This window comes from Glycine soja, chromosome 7 (assembly GCF_004193775.1).
Source record: "Glycine soja cultivar W05 chromosome 7, ASM419377v2, whole genome shotgun sequence".
In the NCBI taxonomy this organism is placed as follows: Eukaryota; Viridiplantae; Streptophyta; class Magnoliopsida; order Fabales; family Fabaceae; genus Glycine; species Glycine soja.
Genome location: NC_041008.1, coordinates 44,657,915 through 44,673,687, shown reverse-complemented (window position 1 = coordinate 44,673,687; position 15,773 = coordinate 44,657,915). Strand labels below are relative to the sequence as shown.

The following is a 15,773-nucleotide window of genomic DNA, read 5'->3' as shown; positions in this document are numbered from 1 at the left end:
AACAAACAATTGAAAACGTTCAGTCAGGCCTGGTTTGGATCTGTGCCACTTTGCTAGAGGACTCATGATCTCAGGTGGTTTATGATGAATGTAGGATTTACACAGGTTTCTTCCAAAAAGTGACCCACAAGCTGCAATATGAAAAGAATATAATTATATTTCCTGCAGACACCTCACAAGAAGCTCAACATAAGGAATAAAAATACATGAACAAAGTGTAATAATTAGTATTGTGCAAATGTAAAACTGAAATTGTCTATAATTAAGTAACAACTAGAGTAAAATATAAAGCCGGAAAAATAATAGTAAAACTGAAATTATGCCTATGTAATAGTTACCGCCAGAAGGACACCCATGTTGTACTATCTTACCCTTGGAAAATTTCTTGCTCTCCCTCAACAGAAGGACACCCATGATGTAAGTAAAAGCTAAAACCTTTGACGTTGTTTAAAAAAAAGTGGCTGGCTGATGGGTGGGGTGGGCTAGGACAGCCCATTAAATAGGTGCACTTCCTCTAACTTTAATTTTTCAATAAAATTTGGCAGATTGGACCTAGCCACAAGGCCATATTGCCTTTTGATTTTGTGGGCCTTTTGGCCATGGCCCATGTTAATGTTTCTTAGTGTGAAGAATACAACTAACATTTTTTGGGACCAGTATTTTTTGTGAAAAGTGTGTATGAGTGTGAGAGTTCTTAAGGATATATCTTCAAGGAGATTCAACTTTTTTATTCTGAATATCTGCTATTTACCGATCTGGGAAACTGCCTTACTGAAATTTCTATCATTAAATATTAATCAATTAACATACTTGAATATTTTATTTATTTATTCCATTTTCATTTATTTATGGCATATGATTGTTTTACTGTACAGTTTTTTCATATTCTTATATGGTTCTCTTGGTTGTTCTACATTTTGTATTAAGCTGAATCTTAGACAGCTTCATCTTTGCCACAACCATAACCTTAGCCTCCAGTTGACATGAGTATATTTCTTTGAAGGTTTCTGGGTTTAAGTTTGTCCAAAAAAACCGGGTCGGACTGAACCGGATTTATCAATCTAAAAATTTTGAAAACCAATTCAAAACCAGTTCAGCTCTTAGAACAGTTTTAAACTAGTTTGAAACTAGTTCAGAACCAGTTCAAAACTGGTTTTTTAAAACCAGTTTGAAAACCAGTTCGCAGATTTGGGTTAAAAACCAAACTGGTTTAAACCAGTTTGAAAACCACTTCGGTTCGATTTTTTTCCAAACCGGTTTTTGCACAGCCCTAACCAATACCATGTAATAGAAATATATGATCAGTTATAAAATATACGGAATGAAAACAAACCAATATGTATGCTCATCAATTATGTGCAGCAGAAACTAAAACTGAGCTACAAAGAAACAAAAGAAGAACAATTAGAAAAATTGAAGGTGATGGAACCGGGGGAATTTCTTCTAAAATACAAGATGTTATATAACATTTCAAACTTGAGCTTTTTCTTTATCCATAACCATTATATAAAGCTTTTGGAATATGTATAATCATAATTCAAAGTTACCTAGAAGCTAGAAATTGCCTCTGCCAAAATATTGAGATACATACAACATATGTTACAAACAATATTTAGCCCCAATTTCCCAGCAATTTATGAGCATATTTCTGAACACTTCCATTCAAGGCTCAAACCTGCTCATTCAATGTCAAGTAGTGATCAATGACTTCAGAGTATACTTTTGAGTCCAAAACATCTTAAGCTACATTGCCAAGTCACAACAAATTTTCATCAAAGTATTGCTGTACTTCTCACTTAGTATTATCATTTGTCATGCTACATACCTGCTTTAATACTTGGGAGTTGGGAGTCTTGAATCATATCATGACTTTTTCCCTTGTTTCAAAATCTTTTAGAAAGGATACAGAGTGCATATTACATTGCTAGAACCCTTCCTTTTGGAAACAGTAAGCGTGCAGCAGATTAGCATTTGATTGAGACTTTACCAATTGTCATTGCAAGAGCACTTCCCACCAAAGAAATGATGAAACCTGTTCGAATCTCTCATAATGATTGGTCGTGATATAGTAATAGATGCAAACTTCATAAACACATGGCAGTCATCACAGACTCGTATATTCTTTATGATCCGTATTGGTGCAACTCCATTGGGCTTTCTAATTAAGGCAAATGCAAGAGCAAGTTTCTCACTGTGGTAAGAAATGGATCTAAACTTTTCTTCCTCACCCACATTGTGTAGGACAATGTTTGTATCTGGATTATACCCAATTTGTTGCAATATTGAGATCAATCTGTTCAATTCACCATAGATTTTCCCCACTTCTGGATGATAGTGATCTTCTGAAACAAATCTGTGGACTTTGTTCCCAACCTCAACCCAACTGTAAGCAGCAAACTTCTTTGCATTCTTTTCCTTCATGAGAGATCTTACAACAGCTACATCTTTCCATCTCCCACAAGCAGCATACAAGTTGGAAAGCATGATATAAGGTCCAGCATTACGTGGATCCAACTCAAAGAGATGACTAGCTGCCAATTCTGCATTCTTTAGGTCACCTTTGGCACAAACAGATAGTAAGGTGGACCAGATACGGTAATTTGGTTCATGAGGCATACCTTGGATTAGATCCACTGCTTTATCAACACTACCTGACCGACCAAGGAGAGTGATCATACATGCATAGTGATCCAATGTGGGTGCGATTCCATGTTCACTGATTGAATCAAAATACTTCTGTCCTTCTTTTACCATATCAGCATTGATACAAGCAGATAAGACACCCACAAAAGTAATATTATCAGGTTTGAAATTTTCTTGTTGCATTCTTTCATACAGAGTCAAGGCCTCTAGAACTTGTCCATTTTGTGCATACCCCAGAATCATGGCATTCCAAGTGATCACATTCCGAATAGGCATAGTTTCAAAAATGACCCGAGCATCCAAAGTGACTCCACACTTGCAGTACATATCAACAAGAGCACTTGACACGAGCATGCTATTATCAATACCCATTACAACTACTTTTCCATGGACAACTTGACCATGATACAAGGAAGCTAGCTTGGCACAAGAGCTAACCATGCTAGAAATGGTGTAACTGTCAGGTTTAACATTTCTACGTAGCATGTCACCAAACAACATCCAAGCATCCTCCTCTCTACCATTTTGTGCATAACCAACTATCATTGTTGTCCAACAAATTTCATCCTTTTTTGGTAATTTGATAAATAAATTCCTTGCATCATCTACACGTCCACATCGAAAGTAAGCATTGAGAACATTTGAAACAGTAACTAGGTCAGGCTTCAAACCTGACAACTGCATTTCATTAAACAAATGAATGCACTCATTAGGATTCCCCATTTTTACATACCCAGAGATCATAAGATTCCATGAAACAACATTTTTATCAATCATTCCATCAAACAACAACCGTGCCTTATCTATATCACCACATTTGGCATACATATCAGTCATAGCATTCCTTACAAAAGTATTTTCCCCCAAATCAGCAACAACAATCCTCCCATGAATCTGTTTCCCATGCCTCAAATCCAAAAGCTGAGAACATGCTTGCAATGCATTCACATGGGAATACTGGGTAGGCTGAAACCCATCTTCCTGCATTCTCACAAGAACTTTCAATGCTTTGCCTGAATGCCCATTACTTGCAAAACATGCAATCAATGTGTTATATGAAACAGAATCGCGATAAGGCATTTGATCAAAGACAACATGCAAATTCTCAACCATACCCATCTTTGCATAAGCAGAAAGCAAGGTATTCCAAGAATAAACATCTCGCTTAGTCATGTTATCAAACACATTTTGAGCATCTGAGAGCTTGCCAAATTTGGCATACAAATGAAGGAGTTGGTTGTGGATGAAGGAATCTTTGGGTTGAAAAAGGTTAAGTTCCATGTGAGACTGCAGTCTCTTTGCTTGAATGAAGTCATTGGCCCGAGCACAATGAAGCACAAGACGAGTGTAATCATCAAAAGAAGCAAGTCCATGAGAGTACAACAGATCTATGGCTTGGTGAAGCTTTTGCTTGACCTTCATTTTTGGTTTGGTTAACTCAGCCTCTCCCACCACCACCACCACCACCAGTTGGGGTTCAATCAAACTTCATTCCATGCCTCACTCAGTTCTATGTTCTTGTCCTCATACCCAGCACTTTAACTTTAACCAAATAACATAATTCTTATGTCTATATGGGCAAAAAGCATATGCACTCCTACACTAGTCAACAAATAAAATCAACAATTAAATCATTAAACAATGTATATTATAGTTGTTGGAAATAATAGTAAATGTCCTGAGGAAATAGTATATTCATGTATCTCATGTTAAGATGCACTTAGTCCCCCATCCCCAGTTGTCTAAAGTTAACATAGCAATCAAGTTTTATATTTAAACGTGATATGCACATGAGCATTTATTTTTTATTTTTATAATATGAGCACAATTTTTTTTTATTAATCTAATTATTTTAAAAAGAAAGAAAATTCAATGCACAAACTTAAACCCAGAAACCTTCTAAGAAATATACTCATGTCAACTGGAGGCTAAGGTTATGGTTGTGGCAAAGATGAAGCTGTCTAAGATTCAGCTTAATACAAAATGTAGAACAACCAAGAGAACCATTTAAGAATATGAAAAAACTATACAGTAAAACAATCAAAACAAATGAAAATGGAAAAAATTACAAGTATGTTATTTTATTAATATTTAATGATAGAAATTTGAGTAAGGCAGTTTCCAGATCGGTAAATAGCAGATATTCAGAATAAAAAAGTTGAATCTCCTTGAAGATATCCTTAAGAACTCTCACACTCACACTTTTCACAAAAAATACTGGTCCCAAAAAATGTTAGTTGTATTCTTCACACCAAGAAACATTAACATGGGCCAGGGCCAAAAGGCAATATGGCCTTGTGGCTAGGTCCAATCAGCCAAATTTTATAGAAAAATTAAAGTTAGAGGAAGTGCACCTATTTAATGGGCTGTCCTAGCCCACCCCACCCATCAGCCAGCCACTTTTTTTAAAACAACATTCAAGTTCAGGTATTTACCAACTCTCCTATGAAACCGATTTGTTTTTGTTGGCAACCCAGCTATTTAGTATTAATTGCCAATTTTTCATGAAAATGCTTGCTAGCATTTTCATAGGATTGATAATATTAATACCACACAACCTAGCTAGTTGGTAATTAAGTTCAAAGGGAATGTCCATTAAATTGTTAATTGCTGGCTTAATTAGGTTGCTCTGACAATAGGGAAGGTTCCACATGACAGTGCTGCATAAAGTGCATGCATGCAACAATCCAGATATTCATAATTGACTGAATTGACATTGAGTTGAAAAACAAATGCTACTATGAGTATCCAGTGAAAGTGTTAGGGTTCTATGTTACTCTAATCTGGCTGATAATGCAAGGATCCAGTTTGCTTGCTGAACATGATCAGATAGATTATAGTGGCAAAATAAAGTTAGCATACCGAGAATGATTCGTTGTGCTTTTCTATAGTAAGTACTGTGTAGAGTCCTGAACCTTTCCTGCCCAGCTGCAACAGATTTGAACGTATATGGTTGCTGTCCTGACTCCTGATTGTTTTACAGTGTACACAAATGTCAGAATCAGATAACAAAGGGGAGATGGAAGTTTTAATAACAATAACACCAACTTCTTCCTTGAAGATTTATAATATAGATGATTTTTCATATGCATTTTTAACTGTATTACACTATTAACTTTAGTAAAAGTGCAGCAAAATTCTTCAAAGTTGGACTCTAGCATATGGTCAAATGATTTTCAAAAGTCGATTCTTCCATGCAGATCCTCATCCAGGAAATATCCTGATTTGTAAAGGATCAGAGGCAAGTCATCAACTATATTGGTTTTCTAATATCTCCTTAACTGTGATTTCATCTCTAGGTGAGTATCCTATAGTTATTGTAGAGTTGTTTTAATCAAGATGAATTACATATGGAAATGACCATAATAGTGGGTAGAATATTGAGAATTAGTTCTACACATCAGGGTCTTATTTGTTGTAATTTATTTTTTTTAACTCTCAACTATCATAATGTACTAACTTCCCTCAATTCAGGTTGCCTTGCTAGACTATGGACAGGTGAAGGATCTCCCAGATCAGTTGAGGCTTGCCTATGCTAATCTAGTTCTTGCGATTGGTAATGGTGACCCATTAAGAGCTGCAGAGAGCTATATGTACTGAAACATGCATTTAAGTCTTATCTGTATAATGCTATCTTGTTTGTTGAGAATAAGAACATAAATAGATATCTTTGCTAATACCAAGTTACAAACTGAACTAGTAGTGCTGCTGGGAATAGATAATGAAAGCAAGGATTAACTGATGCAGAATATAATATGACTTTGCTGAATGTATATGAAATATAGTAAACATTAATCACAAAATGCCCATATACCTTGGTATCCTTTCCTAAAGTTGATTTTTTTCTTATTTTATGTTTCACTAGTAAGTTTTTTTTATTGCAGAAGTCAGAGAAAATAGATAATAAAAAGACAAGATACATACATTCTTACAGATTAAAAAACATAATGGTTTATTCAGGTACAATACAAAAAAAAAGGATATATGCACTGGTTAGAAAATGAAGCATTTGTAATTTCAACAGAAACAATCATCCAACTTGTAATGCCTGATATTAAGAGGGGAAAATTATGAATGCAACAACAGCAAACCATCCCCTCAGGTCCATGAGGTGTTACTTCAAAGTTCAAATGTTTGGTTTCTTTCTTAAGGCTGTGTAATTGGGTTTAAGAGTAAGTTCTTGGAAGTCCTATAGCATGACAACATCATCATTGCTTGAAATAAGCTATCTTTTATTTAGGTATCCATACAAGACAAGCTGATAACCGATAATTATATTTGGCTGTATTACATTGTTAGTAGTAATGCAGCAAAACAGTCCTGAAACCTTTATTGAATGCATCTATCTGCAGAATAAAATGTTTTGAGAAATCTGGTATTGTGAAAGTAGATGTCTAGTCATGTCTTCCCTGGGACGAATTCATAAATTATTATACGGGTTGCTGATAGAAAATAAGTCTTAATTATAGACATTAAATAAAAGTGTAAGTCAGAAAAGTTAAATATATCATAGACTATTAGTTATATACATTGAGAACAAAATCAAAAAATAATTAAAATTAAAAGTACTTAATGGAATTTATTTATGATATAACAACTACAATATTGTTTTAAAAAATTAAATATAATAAAACAATGAAATACTATTCTAGAAGTGGTGGGGATTATACATATGCCGTTGAACAATTACTTTGTAAGCTACTGAACATTGACTGCTATAGTTTAGCAACCAATCTCTTGCACTTTCTCATTTAAAATATAGTTTTTTTTTGGGAAAGCAAAACTATAATATATTAATTAAATTAGTACCAGAGGTACTACAAAATACATAAATAGAGTCCTGTGAATCATGAGAAAAACCGCCCTACACAAACAGCACCCTACTAGGTGTCACACTAGCTAAAAGCTATAGACATTCCTGAAGACCAGCAGTGGAAAGGGGTCTTGAAGTCTTTTTCCCAGCCCCTCAGCCAAGTCCATAAAAGAAATAAGATGCTATCTGTCAACTTAGAGATGTCAAAGGATTGATTATGGAAAATCATATCATTCCTGAGTCTCCAAATTGAGTATGTAGCTGCTACCCACCATATTTTCCACCTCATTTAAAATATAGTTGTGGCCCCAGAGTTGTAGACAAAAAAGATATGGTGGAAGCTTTAGTGGCAGGAAATAATCTCTGTGCTTATGTGCAATCTTCAATAGAGGCAATAATCTTGTGTAGTTCTCAAACATCTTAGAGCAGGACACAAAGTGACACAGGTGAAACTTCTTTAAGAAGCTGTAGCTGAATCCAATATTTTATTACTTGAACAAGTTTGATAAGTGAGCTACTGGGATTTGTAAACAGAAGCATGCCCTCTACTTGTTTATCACTTTACATGCGTAAGCTCTAAAATGAATCTCATAAAGAACCAGCAACAATATTAGAGATCAAGAACCAGAATCAAGGTTGTAGAGAGAGCATCAATGGTGAGGAAGCAAAAGAAACAAAGAACAAGAGTTGTCATTTAGCAAATGAGTTGATCGAGAATACGAGAAACCTTAGTATGAGTATGGAGGAGGAACATGTGACAGATAGGAAAAGTTTGGTTTCAAGAATTCCAATCAACCTACTGCTGATTGGATCCTCCCAAAACAGATTTGACCCACAATGCAGGTGGGGGTCATAAGCTATGGAGGAGCTTAGGCTCTAATGCATAAGGTCAAGCCACCGCATCTGGAATCACTGGGCTCAATCTTCAATGAGGAGGTTGGGTCATGATGCTGGGACATGCAACCCAGCTTCCATCACCAGAATTGCAAATGATACTGATTTATGATCCTTGTATGGTGGCTGAGATAGAGGCAGAAATAGTTAGTCTCGCATATCCAAACCATTGATGTGTGGAGAATTTCAGGGATAGGAATAGGAGAATTTCTGCCCCTCAAGAGGAAAGGAAGAGTCTTCTTGGTATTTGTGCACATTCACTGATGAAATCCAGCCAAAGTTGCTCATTCTTGGTTTTGGTAACTGATATTATAAAGCATGTTTGCTGGTTCCAAGGCTATTCCATCTGAATTTAATGAATGACAGCACTGCACTTGTTCCCATACACCAAGTTTTCTGAATTACAGTAATCAACTTGGATCTCTCTCCAAATCTGCATTACATTCCTCATCTAATATTTTCCAATTTCCAACTATCTTGACTTGTGTGCATTCATGTTTAATACTACTTTGCTCCGAAATCAAGGTTCTGTTTCATGTACATGTGTTTGTGTTTGGCCTTTTCTGTCAGTACTTATTCACATAAGAATCTTAATCTACGACAATTTCTGCAAATTGTTTCGCCTTTTTGGACACGTCTAACGTTTGAGTTGTACAATTACATTACTTAAATAGATCATTGCCTGGTCACCAACCAATCGTACGTTTCACACATCTACTAAAGATGTCAGAGGTTTGGAATTAGATAACCACAAACTTACCAAGATATCTTGTGTATAAGAGGATGCTTATGGGCAATTTTTTAGATCACAGACATTCAAGTTGACCCATGTGTTGATATCCTTAAATGGCCAAAAAGAAGAGCTGGTTTAGTCTGCTGAAGAGGCTCTTTATATGGGGGACACATTCCACACAAGATAAGGTGAGTCTTTAACTCTTGAGCCTTTTCAAATTAAGTCTTTAACTTGGATTCTGTTTCTCATGACACAGAAAACTTTTTTATTCAGAAGGAGAAAAGAAGGAAATGGATATTTGGAAGGCTAAAGAGTAAGAGATTGCCTTCAATTAAAGCTCCACTACCCTCAAAAGGAACAACACTAAGTGAGGCAGAGAAAGAACAGAGCAAGCATGCTTTAACAGTGGCCATTGCCTCAGCAGCAGTTGCTGAAGCTGCTGTTACTGCTGCTCATGTTGCTGCTGAGGTTGTTTGCCTCACTGGGCAATGCAAGGAAAACTCAGAAGAATCTCAACCTGTTCAAACTGCATTTCGGGGTTACCTGGTGAGTTTGTCCAACCCATTCTCTTTGATTTGTGTCACCTTAAGACCGCTTTCCATAAACTTTACATTCACTGCTAAATTCCTCACTTGTGGATTTCTTACAGCATTTAGTGATTTCTAAAATTCAACTCAAAGCGAGTAAAAGAAATAACGAAAATTGGCAAAAAAAAAAAAAAAACAGAGAGAGAGAGAGCAAGTACTAATAGTAATAGAAATTAGTAAGTGGAAGAAAAAACCAAAGTCAACTTACTCTATTCTTTGTCATTGTTTTCTCTTGATCACTGACTGATATAAGACATTACAGGCAAGGAAGGCTTTGAGGCTCACCCAAAAAGGAGTGGCGGCTGATATAATGCTAGATACAACGATGAGAGGATATATATGGAGCATACAGGATGAAGACTTTTCTGCACTAAGCTTCGAAACGATGAAAAAAAGCCCTAGAAGAGGAGCTAAGGTGGAACTACTGATTTGTACAAGAGATGCTAGGTTTGTATAATCCAAAAAGGGATTTCTACTTACAACTAAGTAAATTTAGGGTTTAAACAAACAGAAACTCACAGTGTCAACAAATTGATATTATCATAAACACCACGCATGCATCAATGAAACCTATTTTATTGAGGACAACACGAACAACAAACTTGCGGCTGAAAACAATATTGGTACTTACCGCACAACGGTCGGAGTGAAGGTTAATGTTGTAGTAACATTTATTTTAAATATAACAAACTATATTGAATTTGACATTCTGGAATTCTGAATTAAATGTTATTGAAATTAAGGTTTTGTCAGGGATGCTAAAACTGAACCAAATTGTGTGAGAATTAAACAGAACTGGAAAAACGATTCTCTCAAGCTAAATTAAACTAAATAACATTCTAGGGCAACTAAATTGCTTTTTTAATTTGGTGAATTGCATTTAAAAGTTAAAACCAAACTATTTTTGTGGTTTGAACCCAACCATTTTGGTGGATCGAACTATTAAAAAATGGTTTTAAAATTTCAAACAGTGTTTATACCAATAAATTTTATCACAACTCATGGACCCTCGCAACTAGCTAAATCAGGCTAGCAGCACCATTCGTGTTGCACTTTATACCAGCGCATCTGCTTAATTGTTGGAGCTTTGCTAAAATTGTATTTAAAATCATTTTAGATTTTTTTTTCTTAATAATTAATCATACATTGTTCAAAATTGTTTTGTTTACAATTCAAACAATGACAATTTTATCAGTATGCTGTTGGTCTTGGTCAGAATGCAACTGACATCAATTTTTAAATAAATTTTCAATTCAAATTCTGTAAATAAAAAAATGCATTAAAAATGATAAACCAAAATTTTGAGAATGACCTATTAAAAAACTGACAATTTTTGAGGAAAATGTAAAAGAAAGAAGCAGTCAAAAGGCCAAGTAGTGATTGCCAGCAATGCACGAGTTTTGATAAAAGTGTGCAACAAACACCGAAAGGAAGATCCAGCCTCTCCTCCAATGGATCAGTGGGTGTATGAGGGGGACAGAAAGAGATCAAATGAACCAAGTTCATTGGCGAGGCTGAGTCTAATACCACTTTATTGTGTTTTTTATGAGTAGTAATATTGAGATTTGCTAGCTGTTGTGGCTGTACTGCGTCTGCTAGAAAACAAGGATCACACTTTCACAGTCTAAGGTTCCAAAGTTTCGACATCCACACTATGTGGCGGACCTACACGCAAGCAAGGGTCTACAAATGCAATTCTAACTTTTCTAACTTTCATAAAATTATAAATAAATGCCTTATTTTTTGTATTTTGTTCTTTCTACTTTTAACCCAAGTTTCTAATTCTCTTTATAATTTTTTTATTACAGAATTTGAAAGTTAAATTATATCTTCTTTGATATGTATGATATATTAAAATTTTATATTTTTATCTTTATGATAATAATAAATTATGATTTTATAAAATTATTGTATATATGAGCATACGAGATTACTAGGTTGTCTGTTTTGACTTTTGACACCCTTGAACTCAAATTCAAGACGTAGGCCACTCTTTTCTAACTTTAAACAATAGTATTTTGAAATAAAATGCCTATTATATAAGAATCATTAATATTTTCTTCATTTAGTAATCCCATTTACTGAAAAATATTAAATACTTTATAAAATTCTACGATACCAAATACTTTTATTTAGTACATGTTTTAATTTTTTTACTGTAATTCCTTAATAACAAATACCATACTGCAATTGTTAGCAAAAATCATCATATTTAAATAAAATTGGTGCATCCAAATCAAGTTTTTTAGGAAAATAAAGTATTCGTAACTCAAATTTAAACATGATAATTAATATTTAATTAACTGCAATAAGAAAACCACTAATTAAGAATCTATGAACAACTTAGAATGTGTTTGTAAAGCACAAAAAGAGTTGCTTAGAGCAACTTTAACGCATTACTCTGCAAGCATTTGAGCAACGTTGCCTACTAAGTATTTTTCACTGCACACACATTAGTTACTTTTCTCTTATTAATTACTTTTCTCTTTAAGCATCGGTTGCTTACTTACTTAGCTAGCACGGTGCTATTTGTTTTTAAGATGTTAAAAAAAAATATAGTAAAAGTGACCGTTACATATAATTTTTTGTGGAATTCATTGGAAGCACTCAAAGAGAGTTGCTCCATTTTGAGAATTAAATGCTCAAAGATACTTGTATTGGAAAGTGAGTAATGTGTACTCGTGGGTTCCATTTTAAGCATCCCAAGTGAGTTGCTGGCTTGGAGATGTTCTTATAGTAAGTTTTTACATTGAAAATTGTGAATATATCCGTTTAATAAGCTTTAAATGAGAATTCAAACATATAAAAAAAAATCGTTAAGCATTGCCTATATTTTCCAAGTCTCCTGGGAATTCAAACACATGAAGAAGTTTAGGTAAAAATTTCTTCTGTTTTGATAAGTACTGTAATCCACAGGCATTGCATATACTTTTCAATAAGGTATAAGATATGTGCATGTTTTGGCAACGATTGCAAAAAATCTTGGGAAATTACATTTGCGAATGTAAAAGATTGAGCAAAATCATGTAAAGAAATATGACAATTGTTAATTAATAAACAGGGGAAGGATTGTGATATTCAGAGTCCAATGCATTAATTCAAATTTTAAACGTATAAACTGGGATATCATTAATTTGTGTTAAGTAAACAAGCATTGACCAATACCAATGCCTTAGTCACGACACAATTCAGCAGTTCCATCCTACAAGGAAATTTCTGCTAGCTGTATCTAACTGCAGTGCCAGTTTTAACACCACAGCCAATTGAAACAGTGGGAATTAACCACAATTTCCTTTTACTTAACGAGCTAGAGAAAAGGGCATATACGTCATTTCCACAAAACCGCGTCAACTGCACCAAGTAATCACAATCACAAGTAACAGCAACAACCATTGAAGATAAATAAACGTTACTTGCACAACCAACTAACTCCAGCAATAACAATCAAAGAAAAGAAACCTTCAATTCTCACACACACAACAATAACATGGAAATGGAATCGAAAGACTATGCCTTCAGCGGCAAGATAATGCTAATCGCCATTGTGGTTCTCTTCATCGTTATCGTCATAATGCTTTGCCTCCACGTCTACGTCCGCTGGCGACTCGTAAACGCTCGCCGCCGGCAACATCTCCGCCGCAGTAACCGCCCGCGGTTCGTGTTCTACATGGACCCCGCAGCCCGCATTGCCCTCACCAGGCGGGGGCTCCACCCCTCCGTGATCTCCACGCTCCCGGTGTTCACCTTCTCCGCCGCGAACAACCCAACGGAATGCGCGGTTTGTTTATCGGAGTTCGAGAACGGGGAAACGGGTCGGGTCTTGCCCAAATGCAATCACAGTTTCCATACTGAGTGCATCGATGTGTGGTTTCAGTCTCATGCCACGTGTCCGCTTTGCAGGGAAACCGTGGAGGCTATGCCCGAGCGAGAAACCCGATCCGAGGTGGCTGTTATTGTGTGCGAGACCGAACCGGTTCGAGAAGAGGTGAACCGGTCTGGACCGGTGGGTGCTTCTTCTTCTGCTGCTGCTACTTCGTTGCATATCGAGACCTTGGGGTGCGAGGATGGGTGTGAATCGGAGTCATCGTTTCGTTCGCCGGTGAGTCGTATATTGTCGTTCAAGAGGATTCTGAGTAGAGAGAAGAAAGGAAGCGTTGTAGGAGTGTGCAGCTCCATGACCGAGTTAGACGTAGAACAACGTGGAGAGTGTGACTCGGTGAGTTGATGGCAGCGACAACGTGAAATCGAAATTGGAATGAGTCTGAGATTGAGGAGGAATTTACGCTGCGGCAGAGTTTGCAGAGGTGACATGACACACAACACTGTCGAGTGTCGACGTAATATCTGATATGTACCATACCTTGTACAGTCAAAAGAGAATGACAGGTTAAAAGATTCTTTTATTTTATTTAATTTTAAAGTTTGTGTTTTTGCCATTTTCTTTAAATTTAATAGAAGAAAATGAATTTTTGTTTTTTTTTTTTTTCATTTTGTTCGTCTAAATATAACATTGATAATTTAACTACGACTCCTATTTTAGTCCGAGTAGTTTACAAATCAAATGCAATATGATAATTTTATGATTATAATTAAGGGTCGGGTTGGTCTTAGTTTCGATAAATTCATTTTCTTATTTGACTAAAATTTTGAATTGAATTAAATTGAGTTTGTATAATTTGATTGACAAATCAATATGATCACAATCAGAATAAGTGGGATAACAATTTAATTAATAAAATTGTGACCATCAAGCACGTGGAGGATATTTATGATTTAGACAAAAAAAATAATTTTTAATTTTTGTCTAAAGCTTTATAAATATATAATAATAAATTTTAATTAATTTTTACTTTTTTATTAACTTAAAAACTTGTTTAATTATCTTTTAGTGTTTGTACAAACACGGCTTGAAATAATATTTTTTAAAATATTAACTTTTAGTTTTTTATATTTTCTCATTTTTATATTTAATAAATTTATTTAATTTTTTAGTTATTCTTTTTAAATAAATTTTAATTTTATTATTTTATTATCAATAACTACTTTGATTGAATACTTATAATTTAATAAACTAATTTTTCAACTATTTAAATAACTACTTTGATTGAATACTTATAATTTAATAAACTAATTTTTCAACTTCTAACTTTCAACTACTAGTTAGCTTTATATAATAAATACTTTCAATGTTAGCACAATATTTTTTATTTATTTTAGATTAAAAAAATATTATATTAGTATAAAAAAAAATAAACAAAAATCCTGAAAGAAATAAAAACAACTATACAAAGAAAAAAAAAACACAACTGATTTAGTCTAATGATTTACTAGACTATGTTAGCATAAATTTGTATGGTTTTATATTTAATAAACATATTACTAATGAATCATAAATTATCTTGTGGTCTATGATTGGTGATGGATAAGATTTTGAAATGAACGTCATGTGATTTATCATTTGTGAAGTGGAAAATATAAAAAAAAATCATGAAAAAAATAAAAATTATGAGTGATTTAATTTAATAATTTTATAAACTATATTACTATCAAACTCATTATATAAATATATTTTTGTTGTCTTTTCATATATTTGGCATTTGTGGAAGCATATATAGTGAGAGCGTAAGGGTGAGAAGAGTCATAATCTTAAATACGCAACCATACTCAAATGATTAAGATTGTTTTATTCAGTTTTAATCATAAAAACTATTTTAATTATATATGATTGGGAATTGGTAGTGCAAATTGCATTTTAATTAAATTCATCACATTAATTATTATTTGTACAAATATTTCGTACAATGTAATAATATTTTTCTTAAATTAAGTCAATTTTTAAATTATAGTAAACTGAATTATATTAATGAAACAAATTTAAATTACTAAAATATCATAATTAATTTAAGTAAATAAGTAAAAAATATATAAATGTCTCAATTTGAACAGAGAAAAAATAAATTTTAAAAACATTAATGCAAAATAATTGTTTTTTCTAAGTTGCGATTGAATTAGAGCTTATTTTTAATAATAATAATAATAATTTTTAAAAATACTAAATAATCATGCGTTTTTTTTTTTTTAAAAAGAAACCAACAAAAGAATA

The 15,773-nt window shown here is 33.9% G+C and overlaps 2 protein-coding genes across 4 annotated transcripts; one reads left to right on the top strand and one right to left on the bottom strand.

The window, feature by feature from the left end:
* Positions 1-10,692, bottom strand: LOC114420021 (pentatricopeptide repeat-containing protein At2g22070-like). 3 transcript variants are annotated; one of them, XM_028385862.1, is made up of 5 exons: positions 10,302-10,692; positions 5,506-5,611; positions 1,826-4,240; positions 1,548-1,675; positions 1-131 (listed from the first exon to the last, which is right to left on the bottom strand). In XM_028385862.1, exon 3 carries the CDS (start codon positions 4,063-4,065, stop codon positions 1,984-1,986), a length of 2,082 nt encoding a protein of 693 aa, XP_028241663.1. In that variant the 5' UTR covers positions 4,066-4,240; positions 5,506-5,611; positions 10,302-10,692; the 3' UTR covers positions 1-131; positions 1,548-1,675; positions 1,826-1,983. The 3 variants fall into 3 exon arrangements, with proteins under 3 accessions (XP_028241663.1, XP_028241664.1, XP_028241662.1); XM_028385863.1 differs by lacking the exon at positions 1,548-1,675 and having other exon boundaries at positions 5-131; positions 1,826-4,245; XM_028385861.1 differs by lacking the exon at positions 1,548-1,675 and having other exon boundaries at positions 5-131.
* Positions 10,693-13,108: 2,416 nt separating this feature from the next.
* On the top strand, positions 13,109-14,148 carry LOC114420020 (RING-H2 finger protein ATL2-like). The gene has a single exon (XM_028385860.1). It carries the CDS (start codon positions 13,158-13,160, stop codon positions 13,893-13,895), a length of 738 nt encoding a protein of 245 aa, XP_028241661.1. The 5' UTR covers positions 13,109-13,157; the 3' UTR covers positions 13,896-14,148.
* The last annotated feature ends 1,625 nt before the right edge of the window (positions 14,149-15,773 follow it).